The following is a 20,562-nucleotide window of genomic DNA, read 5'->3' as shown; positions in this document are numbered from 1 at the left end:
TTCCTCACATTAAAGGAAGCAACATGAGCACACCTCCATTTGACACGTACAGGCAAAAGTTAGCGAAAACACTTACCAACACAGTCACAAGTTGGCAATTCAGATTGTCCTTTTTTGGTAGGTGTGTCTATTAAATTTTTTGTAGGGGTATCAAGAAACTTCATGGGTGATTCAAGGAAACTGCTGAGCGTGTTTTTTGCTGGGGAACACCCTGAGTCGCCTGTGCTCTGGGCGTGGTCAGTACCCAAACTGGTTGATGTCAGAACGGTCACCTCACCCACACACTCCATATTCCTGAGAGCTTCAGCAGCACCTGGCACCTGGGCCCCACCACAGGGAACAGGCAGCACCTGGGACTTCGGATCTACCTGTTGTTTGACCTGCTGAACATAGGCTTTGTTTTCACTACACATTTCGTTAGCTCTCAGGTTAGACTGGTTAAAAGTTGGTGGCAAAGGATGCGCCTGACTGACATTTGCTGTTTGCTGTACCTGAGAATTACATTTTTCTGTAAACATCTGTAGGTTTTCAGTTGGTCTTTTCAACAAGGATGCTGTTTTCAGCTGTGAAGCAGCCAGAGGATTACGGGAGGACAGGTCGCTGTGTTGGCTATGTGCAACAACTTCATTTTTCAATGCATCAGTGCCTAGTGTGTCACTGGAGCCCGCAGTTTTCATTTGCTCATTCACCACTTCACAGCCAAACAACCTGTCTTTTTTTTTCTCCTCAGGTAAACACCTGTGGAATTTTATCTGTGCTTGTGGGAGAAATAATCTCGTTTTTTCTTGTGATGCTAAAGTGTTTTGACTGAGTGCTCTCTGTACTTTGGTTCTTGGAGATTTCTTTTCAGACTGAGCCACCCTGGAATCCTGTGGCCCAGTTTGACCAAGCTTGTGCAGTTTTGATGATATCCAAATGTCCTGCAATTCACTATGCTGGCATGACAACAGCTCTAGCTGGTTTTGATTATTTTGTTGATAGCGTGCTTCTTGAGGCTTCTTTTTGTGTCTTGGTTTCCATGGCACAGCATTTCCTTTCTTATTTGTTGCTTGTTTTTGCTTTAACAGTAAGGAACTATAATTATGCCTAAAAAATACGGTTTCTTTTTTCTGCAACACATCTTGGTTATATTTTGGCTGCCTCTCATGTGATATTAGATTAAGCAGTGATGCCTTTATATCGTTCTTCTGCTCTGGATTCGTCTGGTTTGATTCAATCAGTGCTGCCAGTTGAGTTAGTTGTGCAGCTACATCCTCTTCATCCTGGCTGTGAATTCCTCCTTCTTTAATCAAAGAACTACCTTCCAATTTTGAATCATTACACGCTGGCTTTTGCTCTAACTGGCCAGGAGCTTCCAAGTTGTTCCTTATTTGCTGGACATCACATGAAGCATTGCAATACCCTGCGAGGGTGACTGGCTCATGAGCACAACTTTTGTTGGAATCATATCCTGAAAATGCTGCATTAGATGTTAAGTCAGATAAAGTTTTGGTATCTCTTGAGGATAACTGTAATTTATACATCTCACCAGCCGGATTGGCAGGTTTATCACACAATTCAGACACTGAACTTTGGCCATTGTATAACACTGCCTTATTAGGGAGCTGCTTCTGCGAGTGAGCGCAGTGAGCCAAGAGCTGTTGTTCATTCTCTAAGTAAGTGTCTTTGATTTCTTGCAATGCAGAGGATGTAAAGGAGGATGAGATATCCCTTTGAAAACCATGGAGCAAGTTGGAAGTTGTTTCTCCTGTACATTCAGTACTTTCAGTTTTAGCTGGTGAAGTTGTTTCTAAAGGAGCTTCAGACAACTGTGTTAAAGCTTCAATAGCTACAACCTGCTCCAGAGTTAAATTTCTGGTTTTAATCAGGGACAAAAAAGTGGGCTGGAGTGCAGAATTCTCAGGCAGTGTCTCCACATTCGGTACTTTAAAGCCATCCTTCCCTGCCTGCAGCTCTTCTTCAGGCAGCAGAGGACAACACAAGCTCTCCTGCACATCCAAGCTGGAACCTGTCTGCAAAACTGACTGATCAGAATACTCAGAGATGCTGCAGGTGCAGTTTTCCTCTTTCATTAAAACATTCCCTTGGTTTTCTGGATGAACACAGCCAGTGCCACTCGTCAGAGTGCTTACTACATTATTCAGATTGCTACCCTTCGGCCATTGCATGTGGGAGTTGCTTGTCAAATCTGTCCTTTCCTCTGCAGATACATTTTTCAGTGAAGCAACTGCTTCTGGTGGTGAATAATGCAGGGTTTTAATGCCATTTTTGATGGTGTGCACCAAGGATTTTTTTGGCTCAGTGAACTGACTGGGAGAGGCTGCTCTTTCACTGTGGTCAGCGTGTTTCAAGTGTTCCGTGCCCGTCACAGCTCCGTGGATGTCGCCGTTGACGTGGACACCGAAGGATGGCTTCTCGTTATGTGCCCACTTCTCTGCTTCTAAGCCAGTCATTCTCTCTTTCTCCTTAGACTGCACATTTTCAATGGGTACTGCTTGGCTTGTCTTCACCCTGTATTTTTCACCATGACCACATATACTGCATTCCATGAGTTCTGGTCTGCGGCCATTTACTGCTTTGTTTTCTAAATTTGCCTATAAAACAACAATAAAAAACCCTTGTTGTAACAGCTGTTCAAAGCACATTAAGAATAAGAAGCTTCATATTTACAGCAATTAATCCCTACTTTGACAGACATGAGGAATATCCTAATTAGGCACAGACACTGGAAAATAAACAAAACAGGAAGTTATAAAATAACCTGAAGGCTAAAGACCCTATCCATATTTATAGCTATTTTTCCCCACTGTTGAGGTACAGGGGAAGAAACTGGGCAAATGTGGTGGTGGGGGACTAGTGAAATGAACAGTCAGATAAAGGATGTTAGCATTTAGAACTAGATGTAAGGATTCAATTTTGAATTAATTTGCATGATCAGATTAAAAAAAGGTTAAAAACTTATGTTAAAAAGCAAGACTGAAATGCAAAGGATTATATCACAAAGTTCAGCAGTAATTCGGCATAATTACATTCATTTGGCTAGACCAATAAACTGGCTTAACCAGTACACCACTTGGTTGGACACTAGCTAATCCTGAAAACCAGACAATCTTGCTTCAAGTCCTTAAATAATTACAAACCCTAAGCAGAAATGAATAGCAATCCAATTTACATCAGCTCACTTGGAAGTTACTCTTTAAACAGATGTTTAGCTTCTGTATGTAGATGGAAATTTCCAGGTTTCTCAGCGGTCTCTCATATAAGCTATTCAAAACTGGATTTTAGTAAATGCTACATTTTAGTATTTTGTTAAACATGTTCTTGATCTTCACTGATATTACACAGTTCATGTGGTTGAAGCAATGTCAAAGTCTAGACAGAGTCAGAATATTGTGTCCTGGAAAGAAAATATATATATATATGGGCTTTAAGATAGTATTATGGATATGAAGAAAGGAGTTATGCAAAGCAGAACTAAAACTAATTAAGGCAGAAACTTATGCAGAAACAGTAATTAAGGCAGGAATCCATTTTTTCTTATGCTATTCAAATTTTGAAAAAATAATTTTGAATCACAGTAGACAGTGCTGTTCTTTTATCTGATTGCAACATTTAAGAGCTCTTCAGTCCCCTGCAACCTGTACTTAAAAGAAAATAAAAAAAGAAGGTTTTCTTTTTTTTTAAAAAAAGAAAACCAGGTCTGCTTTTCAAATTAGGTATCATCAACAAGAGGGGCTAATTAACCCTGTGTAGGCACAGGACCTCACAGCAGTGCCCAGAAAATGCCACCCAGTAGAATTCAGAGATGCTTCTGTGCTCCTACCAACAAATGCCATGGACTTCTGACAGAACCCAGGAAAATAAATGCAAAAGAGATTCATGATTAATTAAAACCATCAAGATGGAACTGCCATAAACCCCCAGGCAAAACAAGGCAGTTCCAGCTGGAGCTCAGTGGTTACCTTGCAACTGCTGAAACACAAACCCAGGAATCCACAGCACATCCTAAATGTTCTGAGAGGCATCATAACTTCTCATGGAAATGTTATGTAAAAACATGTCCAGCACCTGTGCAGCTAAGTCAAGCCTACAGATTTTATATACAAAGAGATTCCTTATTTAATGTCTTTTCAGTACACACTGATCCTGACTATTGGTCAGTGAGCTCCTCTGGGTCCTGGTGATTCTCAGTGAATGATTTCCAGACCCAGAGGGTCACTGAGGATCCACCAAAGCTGAACAGGTTCCACCATTCTGTTGGTAGAAAAAAATATTTTCAGGGTTCACCATAAAAGAGTAGAACCCCACAATTCTACACCTGCACAAAAGCTGAATTTCAATAACCTTAACTTCAGAAAGAAGTAGAATTGTTATTCTTAGGCAAAAGTACATCTCCACCAATCCAAAAGATTCCCAGCCATGTAAAATTTTTATTAAAAATTATTTAATCCAACAAGTAGGAGGCTGAAGACATAAAATCAAATAGATGAAAATTAATTCCCCATCAATTGCACATTTTCAACACAACACCACATTTTGCATTCCATTCATCATTATAGGGACTGTTCACTACATTAAAATAATTAATAACTTAAGTCTGGTAATTTGGGAGCAGTAAGAAGCATAGGGAAGGAAGAGGCTTCATCCACAATTAGCAGAGATGAGAAGACCCGACATAGAATCCAGCACCCAGTACAGAAGTGTCATCACAGTCCTCCCAACTAGACTGTTACTCAATAAAACACTTTATCTCATCAAAAAGCACAGCTATGATCAAAAATACTCAGGATATTCCCTCATCTGCTAGCACTGCACAGGTATTACTGTGTCCCTACAGACCTCCAATGATCCCAGCAGCAAAGGTGGAATTGCTTAAAAAAAAAAATATTCTTCATACTTCATATTTTCCACTAACATTACTAGAAGCTGCCCACGTGCAATGAGGAAGAAAAAAAACCTCAGATGAATCATATCACTGGCATGAGTTAGTTCATATTCTATTTTTCCACATGAAGTCAAAATATTGTCATGAAATTAAATGTTATTGTTTTAATCAAACTCTGCCTTTGAAGCACTCTGCTGCTTTATCCCCCATTAGAATAAATAATATAAATATCATATATTAATATAAACTGCAGTGGATCCTAAAAGATACCTTTGCTTTTCCCTCTCAAACAGAAAGGGCCACTGGATATTCTGTTAGCACGTGAAGTTAATATTTCCCACCACAAAGACAAAGGCAGACACACTACCAGGGACAGAGCTCATTTGATTCTTCCCCTCAACCTAGAAACAATCTATCTTCAAGTCCTCAACTGCCTGTAAAAACCCCAGTGCCAACTACAGGCAAGGATATCACAACCCCAAGCAACAGCGTTAACATTCTCAGCTTCTGAGGCTTTTACACAAACGCAGTGCAAAGCTGAAGAATAAATAAAGCAGATCAATAGCAGTAATTTCCTTTCTCTCTGTCATTAAGGAGAGCTCTCCTCTGCCAGGAGACACGAGCCACTAACAAATCCTGCTCAAGCCTGGGCTCTGCAGCAGCTTGTGCTGTTGGGACAGGAAGCACAGAGCCTGCTGTGGCCATTGCTGTATTACTGGAACTTCAAACACTATCTTGTATATACACACACACAAGAATTCACTGTGAGCTAATGCTTCCAGCACACACAAACAGCCAGTTACAGCAAATCATTTGACATTTTGAAGAGTCAGACTTACTATTAACTTCTCCTTTAGCACGTGATGCCCCTGAGGTAATACAGAATTAATCAATTCCCAGGCAAAACGTAATGCTTAAGCTGCCCCAAATATATTTCCACATCTGAGTAGCAAGCAGGCCATGGATTTGTGTCCCTCATTCCAAACCTCTACAGGTGGTAGCAACACACACTACACTAAAGGACACCAGGAGGATCTCATAAACAAGAAATAACAGATGATGCCATGTCCAGCCACTGATAAAATGGCTCTACAAGCAAGTCTTGAATAACACAACTAATGCCAAATCTCCTAAGCAGCTCTCCTTGTAAGATTCTGCCCAGGTCCCATACAAATACAGTGCCCAACACATCAAACAATACTTGCACCCCCTGTTTGTGCCAAAAGTGGGATGACTCAAAACACAGCTCTTGCAGGGTCTCAACATTCATCAGCACAAAAGGATGAGTGGGTGAGAAGCACCTGCAAGCTGCAGTGCCACGGGTAAGCCTGGATCCTGCTGCAGTGTCTGCAGCCACACAGCCAGCCCCACATGTCTCTCCAAGCTGGGACACAGCTGGCAGCTCCTCAGAGATCAAAAACAACGAGAGAAGTGTTGTGTTTCAGAAAAACTGTTTGGAAAAGACCCAAATGTACTTCAGCTAACATTCAAACAGGGTGTTTGGCTCATGGTCTGTCAGGTATCATTGCCTTACCAAGACGCAAGAAAGCACCGAGCAGCTGATGAGCAGGAATTTACTCTTCCATCATTTATTCCTGCTGTCCACTGTCTGCTCCCCAGGACATGCAGAAATTCAGCAGAATCCAGGACTTGAACTGGACAGGACCCAACATGCAGGGATAAGGAGAGAAGACATGGCTAGGACAGGCATCAGGGAGACAGAGCAGAGGTGTGGAGAAACAGTTGCTTATGCCGAGTGCAATGTAGGACACCATGCACTGGTTAGAACAGAGGCAGAGAGAAGGTGGGATGCTGTGGAAGCTATAGGTCACCTCCTGAATACAGCTAAGTTTTCTTCTTGGATTATTATTTTCATTAAAGACAGATATAAATATAATACAAGTAAGAATAAACTTCTATTTCAGACCACATGACATGTCTGACTACTGCAATAATGCAGACAGCAGCAACATGCTGTAGATTGCTGCCCAAGGCTGCAGCCTGAGCAGGGTGTCCAAGCAGGCTCCCAAAAGACAGAACAGCAGAGTAGGGCCAAGCTGGGGCACATTCCCCATCAATCTCAGCACAGGCATAAAGCAGGTACCAGCACACTGCATATCTGTGGACATGAAGGAGTTTCTCAGGGTACCACAGTCCTACAGTGGCTCAGCTAAGGCACATTTTCTACAGGTCTTAGTGCACAGGAACAGATTGGGGACCTTTGTTACTGTAACAGCCTGAATGTACAAGGTGTTTTGTTCCTCAAGAGAGCAGCGTTCACAGATGGCACTGAAGGACAGGACCTGGCAAAATTATGTTGATAAATTTTACCGCAGAAGCTGATTTATACAGAAACTCAGAGAACAAGAGGTCCTGCAAATCTGGAGAAATGCTTTCCTGGAAATATCCCCCTCACTTCCAACTTCCCTGTGTATCAAATCACCCAGTCACCAACTTGAGCATCACAGCAGGCAGCACTTCACACTGGATCTTTCTACAGCTGAAAAGTCTGCTCTGGTTGCTGGTTGCTTTTTTCCCCCCATATTTGTATCCACAACAGCAAAGAACATTCTCCAAGCTACAGCTTAGCTCTCAGTTTCATCTCCATTTAATCTACATTTATATCCTCTCTGCCATTTCTTCCAACACAAATCAGCCTTCCCACCAAAAAGCTCCTTACTGTCTCTTTCCAGGAGGAATTAGTACATTATGGCCTCAAAGTCTTTAAACCTTTGTTCTCTTCCTTTTCTCTCCTACAGCACTGCCAGAGCAGAGACTTCCCAGCCACCTTGTGCAACAGCTTCAGTGAGACCACTTATAAAGATCAACAGATCACAGACCCTAAAGGATACACTTAATAACAAAATTAAAAACTACAGGACACTAATTCTGACTGTAAAGGTTTCAAATGGTGGCTCCTATAGAAATGTATTTATTGGATTACTATTTGGAAATAGACTCTCTTAACCATAAACTCAAATTACTGTTTCCATCAACTCCTTTCTCTATCTTGGAAAAGCTACAAACAGGAATAAGAAAGAACAGAGAGTGAAGGACACCATATTCTCCTACAGAGACATCCAAGAAGTGAATTTGTTAAGAAAGAAAAAGCCCCAAACATTGCAGTACTTTTTCTGCCACAGAAGCAAATATAAACAAGCATCTTGCCTGGTCATTTTTGTTTTCTCTGGGTTTTGGGTTTGGTTTGGTTTTTACTGGTGTTTTGAATTACTCAATCACTTGCCTTCAACATTGAAACCAAGCACTCAAAGAGACCCTGGCAGCTCTAGAAAATATAACACTCAATTAAACCAGAAAAGAAAAATGATACAATCAGCAGCAATATGTATTCCCTAACAGAACTTCACCTAATGTGCTTTAGCTCAAAAGCAGAGATGAAAGAAATTCAGTCTCTGAATTTACCCACCCTAGCTAAGGTCTCTTGTGGTCTACTTGTTTATGAAACCATCAGCACAGTGTTAAGGAATTGCTGCCTGGCCCTTCCCTGAAAATGGAAAATCATCAAAGTGTTCATAACAGGGGCTTCAGGGAGCAAATCACAGCCATGTGGAACCTTCTTAGCAACAATCTGAAAGAGCAGTAAATTAATACTTATAAAAAATAGCAAATAATTCAAAGAGCAGACATGATGCCTCGCAAATTAAGCTGGCAAGCCAACCATTTCACTAGAGCTAAAAATAAATTCTGTTTTTAGCCAGAGACATGGGACTGTACTTACAAAAGGCAGGTTTCTACCTTGGAAAGCAAGACATTAACGTGGTCAATTATCAACTGCACAGTAACTACAGAAACTCCTGGTACAACTTTATGGCTGAAAGGGTTAGTGAGATTCTTGGGTGCATAAATAACAATATAAATAGGAAAAGTCTGGTTACTTTCAATCCTGCACTTGGCACTTTTGCACCTGCTAGCAGAATAAAGCATCCTGTTCTGGCATCCCCAATTCAAGCGAGACATTGATATGCTGGAGAGGGCTCCGAGGACCACAAGAACGACAAAGGATCGAAACATCTTGAAGTGAAAGCCTCAAGTTCACTCTCTACTCACTCTCTCCAATTTAGCAAAGAGAAAGAAAATTGAAAAGCCACAAACTCCTGCTCAGTCTATGTGGAAAAGAATGCTGATAACAGAGGGCTCCTTGTTCTAGTAGACAAAAGTATAACAAGATTCAATGACTTTAAGTTAAGGCTGGAGAAGTCTGGCCTTGAATCATGGTGCACATTTTTGCAACAAGACAGAGAGAGAGCAAAGAATTTTTTGTAAGCATCTCGTTAGGTGTTTGGATGCACTTTTCATCCATGGGAATTTTCAAATTCAAGTTCTTTCAACTATTTTTAAAAAAAATTATGTTTAAACCAAATAAAAAGATACATTTTTACAACCTCCCAGCACAAGAACAAGTGTTCATTATGATCTTTCCTGGGTTTACCACACGTGATCCAAACTGAGACAAGTTCATTTCTCTTCAGGTTCAGTGCAGTAAAGATCCAAACTGCTAACAACATAACTCTCCACAGTTCCTGTAATCTAAGCAGGAAGATATTCAGCTCCTTAATTTAGGAGCACGGTTCCGTGCCCTGCTGCCTGTTGTACAACCAATTATATTATTTATAAGTTACTACATGTTGGTAGCAGCTCTCAGAGCAGAACTGCTAAGGACACACAACACCATTCTAGCCTGGTTTTAAAGCTGATGAGGGGCCACAAGACAAAAGGGAGTAACTAACACTCTTTAGAAATAGAAAACTTAGTGACAGGTATGTCAGAGGAGCACCTAATTTAGATTAAAAAGAAAAAAAAAGAAATAGTCATGCTGATCTCTAAAGGCACCAGGCTACAAGGCAGCATTAGTCAGGATTTTTGATCTATTTTTGCTTATACCCACTAGGGAAAAAAGCCTAAAAATTTGCAAATTATGTTTTCTTTTCTGTCTGAGAGCTTGCACACCTATGGTTCAAGTAAAAGCCAAGGCAGAATTTGCACTGTAACTTCCACTTGCTCTTTACAGGAGTAGCAGCTTTCACTCCCATCCCAGAATAACAGCAACGCTGTTATGGAGCAGCACTGCAGAATTCAGACAGTGAGCATGGCACAAAAGTGAGTGCTTTGCATTATAAACACAGAGCAGTTCTTCCTCTTATTCACACATCCAGAAAACCCCTTATTTTAGAAAAATTAAATGTAGAGCCCCATTTTACTATAGGGCACTGATTAAATTATAATGCAATACAGACAGCACCAACAAAACACTGAGAAAGGAATTCAGTCAAGATACAAACCACTCAATGGTAAGTCAGCTTCAAAAAAAAACCTGGAATAATATCCTAATAGAAATATTAGAATATTCTCATATTCTAGAAGATCTAAGATTGAAGTTGTTAAGACAACAAGGACAGCTTTGTTTTATATAGTCTATATACTAATTTTACATAAATAGATGAAAAGGGATTACTGATAGTTCCTTATATGTAAATGCTGTTCTCCTTTTTCTTTACATCATTTAAGTTTCATGCACTTAACATTTAAAAAGATAACATAAGCTCTTGTTATCTTCCCAATGAAATCCTATAATTAGGAATTTATTTTAGTATGAATTTTGGTCCCTACAAAAGCAAAACTCCTACTAATATCAGTGGGAAACTTTGTTGTCGTAGTATTGGCTAAATTAACTTTCCCATCATCAGTAACACTAAACAAAAATCTTGGTATAACATGGCAGAAAGAAAAAAACAATCACAAATGTGAAAAATCTACTGCCATTCAGGTAAGTTTAGGTAACCAGATGTATTTTTCTCCCACATCAATTGCTAAAAGCAATAAACAAACTTGCTTAGCAATATGGTGTCAGATCCTAAACAGGTAGCACCCATTTTCAAAGTATTTTTTAGATATTACAGTCATTAAATGTATGGCCAGCAGCACACAGAGAACAGATTACTAGAACTGGCAGAGCCATCTCACTTATTTCCATGTCTGCATTACATACAGCAAGTAAAAGTACTGAATAAAGCTCATAATGCAGCAGTGAACGCAAACAATATCAAATTTTATCAATGTTTATTATGTAATATTTCATTAAGAACATCTAAACAACATATAAATATACCTACACAACCAACCTTCATCTCCACATGTACCCTTTCCTCCCTTTCCACAAGCTATGCTGCCTTTAATGGATATTTTATGACATTTTTGATCACAAACACATTTCCTAGCTTTTTTGAAACTCCACTTATGAATACAATAAAGTGGAAGGCCCTACACTAAAACACACCATGAGAGCCAAGATTTACAAATAAATAATGATTCAAAGCATGCAAACCCCTTCAAAACCATGAGGTTCAGCCTGGCCTTACTCAACATTTCCCAGCCTCTGCAATCCCTGAGGAGTGGCACTGTCCTCACAACTGCTCTGCTACACCAACAGGGGAGTTAAAACAGAAACTCTGCTCCTCCCTAGGTTCTCCCCTCAAATTCTGGGGAGTTGTGGGGCAAAGAGCAGCACAGGGACACGACAGGAGGGATGGGAGAGGAAACAGCACGGAATAAAGGAGCCCTCCAGGAACATAGGGGGCAAGCACAGCATCTCTGCACACCCCAGGAAAAGAGTTTGCAAGGGACATGCTTCAACTCTACCAGAAAAATTAAGGATTAGAAAATAACCAGAGTAAGATTAATAATTTACAGATCACTTACAAAGGCTTTCTCTGTTAGAGCTCTACTCAAAAACATCTACATACATGAGTAGTCCTGGCAGAACTGTACAAACAACATGCAAGTGCTTCATATGTTCATGAGTGCATTCATGTAGAAGTGCTGGAAAAGCTGCACAGGAAAATGCCCTGTGCTAAATCACAACCATAATCCTGCCTGCTCACATCAAGTGTTTGCTTGAGTCTATCAAAAGCAAAAAAGTTTAAAGATTTAATCCCATTTAGACAGATGCACATTCAGTGTGAAAAAGATAAAAATGAGAGTGTTTCTTTCAAAAAATGTTGAAAAAAAATCCAGGTAACAGCTAAGATAATTATCTTACTTTTAAAAATGCAAGTTAACCGGTTTGTGTAGGATGCTCTGATACCACGAGGTCTACCTATCAAAAAAGGGGAGCAAAGACAGCGAGTAAAAAACAGGCAGAAACTTTCAATCACTGCTCAAAGCAATTTTAATTGGTATTTACTGAAGGAATATGCTCCAAGGTGATAATGTCTATTTAAAAAAACCCACAACAAATATGATAAGTCCTTTCTGGACAACATCCTTTCCAACTTGTATTGTACCATTCTTCCTTCTTTCCCTGTGAAATTCCACAGCAGTGCAATTCCATCCATTGACTTGCTCATGTCTCAGTTTAAAGGGGAAAAAAGTAATAAAATTTAATTTCATCCAGCTAAATATTTTGGCAGATATTCTGCACTAAAAATATACACCGTAATTTAGAATAAATGTTCCAAATCAGTTCAATCCTTGCTCACTCCAAGCATTATCTTGAACTTTAGCACTTGCTTTCCTAAACCTTGTTAACACATGTATGACCTTGATCAAAAAAGTGCTTTTTTACTTTCTTTGAGCTGCAAAACTAAAACTGCATCATAAAAAGGGCAACAGCAGGTCTGCCAAGCTACTTTATGTTTTAAAGATGGGCTTTTTACAAGACTATGCTTCATCTATGTGAAGCAGAAAAATTAAGAGGGTGCTCAATCATCTATTTGCAGCCTTGATGGAAATGAAATTTTCATGTTCCTAATATGATGTTTATAAACAAAGCCAAAGTTCCAGATACTGAGTCATCTCTGCCTTTTGGCTTGCCTTCAGCTGAGGGGATTTTCCAGAGTGTGAGCAGGCACCGTTCACACTTTGCTGGCGCCCCCAGCACGGATGCAGCGTTTATGCAGAATCATGCAAACACAACAGAGAACACCGACTGTGCAGGCAGCCACAAAACTCACTTAGCACTACATATGTCATTCTACATTTCTCCCACAGTCTCTTCCCTATTTTTCCCCTCCCTTTTTATCTTGTTCCTTTTGCTTTTGTTGTTGTTTTGGGTTTCTTTCATCTCCATCAGGGCAACCAACACTCAGAGCCATGCAAGCCCTGGCTCCCCAGAACCCAGGTGCCACTGCTGCCTACATGTGCTAAGTGTAGATTTAAGTGCAACTGTCCCATTCTGAGCTCTGTGGTAATGAACTTGGAAGTGAGTGCAGGCATTTTCCCATCCTAAGGAAGAGATGCACTGCCCAAACTGAGCCAGAACACCAGTAAGTGGCTAAAAAGGATGATGTTAAGTGAAGCAGGGTGTATAATGTGACTTTTGAAATGCAGGCAAATTAATTTTTAAGTATGAATCCCTTCTACATAGATTTTCCATTACCAGGAATAAAATCATAGAAGTGTCTGCTTAAAACTGGGAAAAGAACACAACATAAACCCTAAGGAAAAATAAGTATATTCCTTCCCTTGTATCCACTACTGTGAGCTGAGAAAGACTCTTTCTTTAATGAGCACTCACTTGCTAGAAGTGATGAATATTTCAGATGTTCTTTCAAAATAAATATAGAGAACCTAATACAGTATTTATGGCACAGATGAATTTCCTAAATGAGTCGCCCAATAACTAGAAAGGAGCATTAAGACATGAGTATGGAAAATTATAAATAGTACACAAAAGTGCACAGTATAATTGTGTGTATCACTTTTAGTTTCCTTTCTATCTGTCCAACCCATTTGTAACTGGAAAGCACTGCTTATTTTCTCCTGTACAGAATTTGTGAATGGCTTGGTCCTCAGCAGCACAGTTAGAACACGAGCCCTCTAAGGAAATAAATGTGCATCTATCAAGACTTCAGAAAGTTAGGAAAAAACCCTAAACTCCATATATTATCAGAAGAAAGTACTAGAAATCCTCCTTTAAGAAGCTCAAGAATGCTACTCAAAGAAAATACAAAGAGAAAAGGACATATCTTGTTGAAATTTTGAAAATGTCACTGGTCAGATGCCCTCAGCCACAAGCAATCATAAAATCAAACACTGAAGTCATAACTCAACAGATAAGACACCACTTTACATGGCTGTCCCACCAAGAGCAGAAGCCAGGTTGGAGTCATATAACATCACATTTCTAAAAAATGCCCTAGTAAAGAAGACTGCAAATTATGCAGCTTTTGAAAGCTTACAGAGTTCAGTGTAACTTAAGATGCCCAGCCTCCCTTCTCCCACCCAAAACCAAAGGCCAACCCCACCAACCCCAATCCAGCATTCCATGAGATGCCTTCAGAGGTACTGCACCTTCTCTGGTGGATGCAGTTGGACAAACTCTTAGGAAATACACTTCAGCACCACAAAACAAATACAAACACTAGAAAACACAAAGAACAGTACCTAAAACCAAAGAGGAAATACCACAGAATCGGTTCAGCAAAGGGAAAGTCAAACCAGAAATCAAGTCAGGTCCAACGACTGACATGGACACTACGCACACACACACACAGAACCAGACAAGCCTTTCCATTCAACGGCCAAGGGTGGAAAAAAACTCTCCAGAAGGAGTTTTGGAAAGGAGAGGAATGACAGACTCATATTACATAGCAACCTGTTGGGCCATCAAATCACAAACAGTGGCAAAATGAACTCAAGAGGAAAAGCTCAACACCAACCATGAGCCACGACTGCAGACAGACACCCAACACAAGGTATCTGTCTGTGACCAAAGAAAAACACATTTCCCACACTTTGCCAGAACAGGCATCACACCAATTACACATTATAAACTGACTCCTTCACAAACACTCATTTTGCATGCTACTGTCAATAGCACAAAAGACAGAATGAGCAAACACTTCAAGTTTTAGCTACACCCATGTAGTATATTAGAAAGAGCAGCAGTATTAAAATGCAGAATTAAGATCACACCCAGAACAACAAAAAATACTATTTTAATGGCTTATTTTAATGCAAAAGAAAGCCCCCTAAGATTTGCTAGCATTGTACAACCACAGTTAGTGTTGGCACAACTACTCCACATGGAAAGACAGACAGACACCCTTGAGGTTGGACAGGTTATTTGCTCCTTATTTAATCTTAACTTTGGCTTCTCTTACCAAAGTTTCTGTAAAGCATAACAGTGACAACACAACTGTTAAGAAATTGGGATGTTTTCAAATAAAATGACACAGATCAGTTGGCATTTATCAACTCCAGTATGTCAAATAACTTCTGAAATTTTAGTGTACTGAAACAACACTAAGCTATGTTATTACATTTAGCTAGTATAAGAGAATAGTTCAACAAAGTAAGTTTAACAACATACTTTCTGTTTGCATTTTCACTAGCTTCATCTTACCCATACCATCCATCTTACTTGCCCCATCCATCCTCCAACACGTTTGCAACAACAAAATAAATGACTTACTTTTATTCAAAACATTCTGCAGATTAACTGAGAAAAGCAGTATCAATACACTACCTGTTACTTAAAAAAAAAACCCAAACAACCCAAAACGTTAACCATGAGCCTAGCAAGTCTGTATTTTGGTATAAAAACTAAAACATTTGCATCTGAAAGACCAATCATTTGTTATCACGAAAGATAGCCGTCTTAAAAGTGTGGAAGGAACATGTCACCACTGAAACTGAAGGTTGCTTTAACTTTATAGAATTTTCAGTTTCAGCTGAGGTATTCTAAAGTTTAAAGAAAGAGAGGAAATCAAAACTTCAGTAAAGTAACTGTAAAAATTCCACTTTTTTTTAACTTGGCTCGCAGTTTAACGTTGACTTCTCCCATGAAATTTCAGATGCCATAAAACCTATACGGCTAAAAACATTAAACTGTTACCCTAGGAAGTATGAAACTAGGAACAGAAGAAATTAAAGGGAACGAGCGTTCAATGCAAGGGGAAGCAAACTTTTGGTCTGCAGACTTGTGCAGGGAGGGTCAAATATGTCTCCAACATGCTGGGGAGAAAGAGGAAAGAAAGGACATGTTCTGTGCTTTTAAAATTAGCTAATCTGCTTAATAGCTGGAAAGCGCCGCTACCCAGCGTTTAACCCTTTGCCTTCCTGGGCTGTATGACAAGAAAATGCTGCTCAAAACGGGAGGGGATAAATATCAAAGCAATCATCGGTTACCTTTAAAACTCTTTGCTTCCTCCTCTGAGGCCTTTTGTTTTCTGTTAGAACCTAAAAAAACATCAAATTGCAGAATATAAGTTGTGGTCACAAAGGCAGGCAGACACTCCCGATTTTTATTATGGAACAGCGATATTTCTGCAATACCCCGAGTGCTTTACACGCGGCCCTTCCACGGGCCGGCGGCGGCTCCCGGCGGCCCGTCCGCCGCCCCCGCGGCGCCCCTCACATCGCGGGAGCCCCGCGTTCCCCCTCACGGCGGCGGCGCCCCTGCCCCGCCATCTTTGCTTCCTGCCGCAGCGGCGGCCGCGCGGGCGCGCGCCGCGTGCGGCCCCGCGGGAGCGCGCAGAGCCCCGCAGCGCCCCCCCGCGGCCTCCCGCCCGAACAAAGGCGCTCCCGCTCGGCCGCCCGCAAGAGCCGGCCCGGAGCCGCCGCGTCCGCGGAGCTGGCGCCGCCCCGCGCCCCGGGCACGGCACGGCCGCTGCGGGGCACCCGCCCCGGGCACCGGGGCCCGGCTCGCTCGGCTCGGCTCGGGCCGCAGTGAGAACGGGGTCAGGCGAGGACACGGTCCCCGTGCACCCGCACGCGTGCGCACACCGCCGTGCACAGGGCGGCACAGCCCGGAGCCTCTCCGTGAGCAGCGCCGGGGATGCAGCGCCGTGGTGGGGCTCCGCAGCCGCATCGTCCCGGGAAGAGGGGAAATCGCCGCTCACATGGCGGAGGCCGCAGCCACACGGCCTGCCTTCACCTGCTCTCCAAAGCCGAGGGGATGCGACGCTGCAGCAGCCCCCTCCAAAATCTCAGCCTGGGGCCAGGAGCCCCGCGCCCACCGCACTCATCAGCCGGCGGCCCCTGCCCTCCCACCGCTGGCCCGCTGAGAGATGCTCCTCTGTCTTCACCCATTCCTACAGCACCCAACAGAACAAACCTACTGCCAACGGGCTGCCATGGGAACCGGCCACCATATCCCGAACGGGCTGCGATGGGAACCGGCCACCGTATCCCGAACGGGCTGCCATGGGAACCGGCCACCATATCCCGAACGGGCTGCGATGGGAACCGGCCACCGTATCCCGAACGGGCTGTCATGGGAACCGGCCACCGTATCCCGAACGGGCTGTCATGGGAACCGACCACCATATCCCGAGCGGGCTGTGATGGGAACCGGCCACCGTATCCCGAACGGACTGCGATGGGAACCGGCCACCATATCCCGAATGGGCTGTCATGGGAACCCAGCCACCATATCCCAAACAGACTGCCATGGGAACTGGCCACCATATCCCAAACAGACTGTGATAGGAACCCAGCCACCATATCCCAAACAGACTGCCATGGGAACCCAGCCACCATATCCCAAACAGACTGCCATGGGAACTGGCCCCCATATAAACTGCGATTGTTTTCCCACAACTGCACCTGCTTGTAAGGCTCATCCGGGTGGAAGGAGGACGGAGGGGTCCCAGAGAGCCCTCAGGGATCACACAGACACTCTCTGGCTCGGGACAACAAACAAATAACAACGTATCTAACACTGCAGTCACTGAAGTACTCGCTGAAACAACTCGCTGCTGACATGTAAACCAGAACAGTGAATTTGTGCACTAAAGATAAAAACCAGTAACACCTTTTCATCAGCTACAAACTGCAATCTGTTTTCTTCTCTAGTGCTACACTGTAATCGCTGTCCCCTTATTGGTGCAAATCAGCAGAAATCCTCAGACGAGGACACACAACTCATTCCCTGGCATGGCAATTAAATCAGAGAAAGATGTTGCCCATTTCTTGTTGTGTGATGCCACCTTGTAGTTAAGCTCTTCATTTGTTGCACCAGAGTGATGTATTAAATAGGATTTAGGATAAGGTAAAATTAAAATACTGACGTATATTTTACCCCCCAAATACCCCAAGTCTGCAAGGGTCTTTTTGCACATTAAAATTGAGAGAGTGGAAATTGCATGCACTTAGGGATCTGATTCTTCTTCGTAGTTTTGGCTGCTTAAGATGCTTTATGATACAGGGGGGAAAAAAGGAACAGTATTTTGTTTGCTTAGAAACCTAAGACCCCATATTCTGATTTAGTCCCCAGACTGGTGTGTACACTGGACAGAAGTTTCAGGTTTCCTCGTAACCTCATGTTAGGGGTCCTCAGACACAAGGAAGGAAAGAAAACTCTTCAAATAATTTCCTTAAAAAAGCTTTAAGAACCAACACAGAAAATAAGGAGCAGTGAAGAAGCAACTTGTTAAATATAGCCTCTGAAAATAACTAGAGCACAAACTAATCCGTCTCACTGTAATTTAGGCTGCATCATAGTCCACACCCAGGAACACAGAGAAATGGCAAAGTACTGTGAGTTGTAATTATTTTATACTCCCACAGAGTATGAGTGTCTGTGTAAAATAAGAGCAAACTGCACAACTCCAACTCCCTGCCCTGCATCTGTGGGGTAGGGAAGGCTGGATGCAGCTTTGCTGATCACACACATTACCAAACTCCTCTAGCTGTGTGCTAGACCCTTACAAAACTCTCAGCTATCATACTCGGGAGTGTTTTTATGTGCACTCATTTTAAAATTCAACTGGCTTAAATATTTCTGGAGTATACTGTAAAATAAATACCACAAAGTCTAAATTTCTTGATTATAGCTGGGCCTGGCTGGAAAACAAGAATTCCTTTTCTTTATTTTTTTGAGATTTCAACACTTGGTTTTGTTCCAAAGCAGAGAAAAACTTTCAAAAATTCAAGAGGAGACAGATGGGATGTGGGAGACCAAAGTTCAAGCCCCTGGTCTGCATCGGGCAAAAAGCCCTTACCACCAACATGTTCTAATAATTCTCATCCCCATTTTAAGTTTTAAACAGAAATTTCATTTCTCAAGCCTCAAGAAACTTCCCCCAAAACCAGTTGCATTAAGACAGTAGCTGTGAAAGGTTCCTGTTCATCCAGCATTTTCCAATCAAGGAATGGCTTACTGGAAAGTTCCCAACCAGCCTGAATTGCAGCATCCTATTTTAATAGGTCTGGGTGTTTCAACAGTGTGTTAAAAACCCACAGACAAGCAGACTCCTCTTGTTATTTAATATTTCATGTTACTCAGATTACAGCTATTAAATAAGATGTCTTGAGACACCTTGAGCAACCCAATTGAACACTCAATGACCTCATTTTTTTGGTCAGTTTGTTGACTGCAGGTCCCACTAAATTAGCTATTTAGTTCTAATAGGAATTAAAGCTCTCCCCAGCAGATGCTTCCAACCCAAAAGGGCTCCCTGCCTAGGCAGGACCCTGAAGTGTAGGCACCTTGCCTTGACAAGCCCTGCAAAAAGCAGCCTTGGAGATGAGGGAACAAAAGAGCTGTGAAATAGCCCTCAGTAACTGCAATCCTGTTTCAGAAAACAGCAGTCCTTTAAAGACAAGACAAAAATGTGGCAGTGTCATAATCCTGTGTGGGTAAGCTTCTCAAACTCTTCACTGTGAAGTATTCCTGCATTATTCATTCTGAGAGGGACAGCAACCCAAGATAAAGCCCTTTTCCTCTTCTTATGAAAGCTTCCCTACTTTTTATTTACTGGGCTGCTCTTTCCAAAATTTCAATAAGCAAAAAAAAATGTTTTCCCTTATATATTTTAGTATTCTTCTTTACCAGCTCCAAACTAAAGAGGCACAGTGTGAATTCCTCAGGAAGAGGGGCATTATATGCAACAATATTACTACACACAGGGGTTGGGAACTAGAGCCCACAATGCCTTATCCAGACTCTCATGATGTCACATCCCTGCAAAACCCATTACATTCAGGAAGGTTCAATATCACTGAAGGTTTATGTGGCTGTTGTTTTTAAATGGTATTTTTCAAGTCCAATATAGTTTTCAAATCTTTTATCTGGATTATGTGTGAATTAATGGAAATAACAGTAACCTAACTAATGCCAGTTCCAAACACACAACTGACATTCTCCAAGGGCTGAGTGCTTGTGCACATTTGGGCATGGGTGTTGGAATATCCACTTCAGTTTACATTCATGGTTTCTACCAGCCAGGCCTTACTCCCTATAATGTAAATTCACGTAAACTCTTAAAGAAAATCAGTACTTTTTATTTCCTAAGCAGCAGGTATGGACTGCCAACCCTCACAGCCATTTAATGCACACAGCTCTCACTGACTTCACTGGGACTTTTGCATTTTTTAGTTAGAATGGGGGGAGAATTCCTTTAAGGCAAAACACCAACATTTAAATTATGCTCCCTGCTCTATCCCCCTACACCCTCCTCCCAGTGAATCACCTCCAAAATATGCTTACATTCCACCAACATGAGAGAAAGAAGCATGACTCTTCTGAACAAGGAACACACTGAAGCCAACTTCATTTCTTTTAATTATTTATGTTCACTTTCCATACCATGGACAGAGACCTACAGTTTTGGGTTTTCCTCAGATGCTTTCTATTTGAAATACCTCACTGTCTCCAAAGTCCCAGTACTACCAGTCTGAGAAAACAATGGAATTCCCTGCAATCTTATCTAAAG

At 41.8% G+C, this 20,562-nt stretch overlaps 1 protein-coding gene across 1 annotated transcript in view; it reads right to left on the bottom strand.

Moving 5' to 3' along the window:
* TET1 (tet methylcytosine dioxygenase 1) overlaps positions 1-20,562 on the bottom strand; it is a 63,488-nt gene that overhangs the window by 30,024 nt on the left and 12,902 nt on the right. Inside the window, exons 3-4 of the mRNA XM_058841443.1 lie at positions 16,034-16,084; positions 77-2,594 (exon numbers count right to left, since the gene is read on the bottom strand). Of these exons, the coding sequence (XP_058697426.1) occupies positions 77-2,594; positions 16,034-16,084 (2,569 nt within the window). The remainder of the gene's footprint in view (positions 1-76; positions 2,595-16,033; positions 16,085-20,562) is intronic.

This window comes from Poecile atricapillus, chromosome 6 (assembly GCF_030490865.1).
Source record: "Poecile atricapillus isolate bPoeAtr1 chromosome 6, bPoeAtr1.hap1, whole genome shotgun sequence".
NCBI lineage: Eukaryota > Metazoa > Chordata > Aves > Passeriformes > Paridae > Poecile > Poecile atricapillus.
Note: the sequence above shows the minus strand (reverse complement) of the source record. Positions and strands in the feature narration are given on the sequence as shown.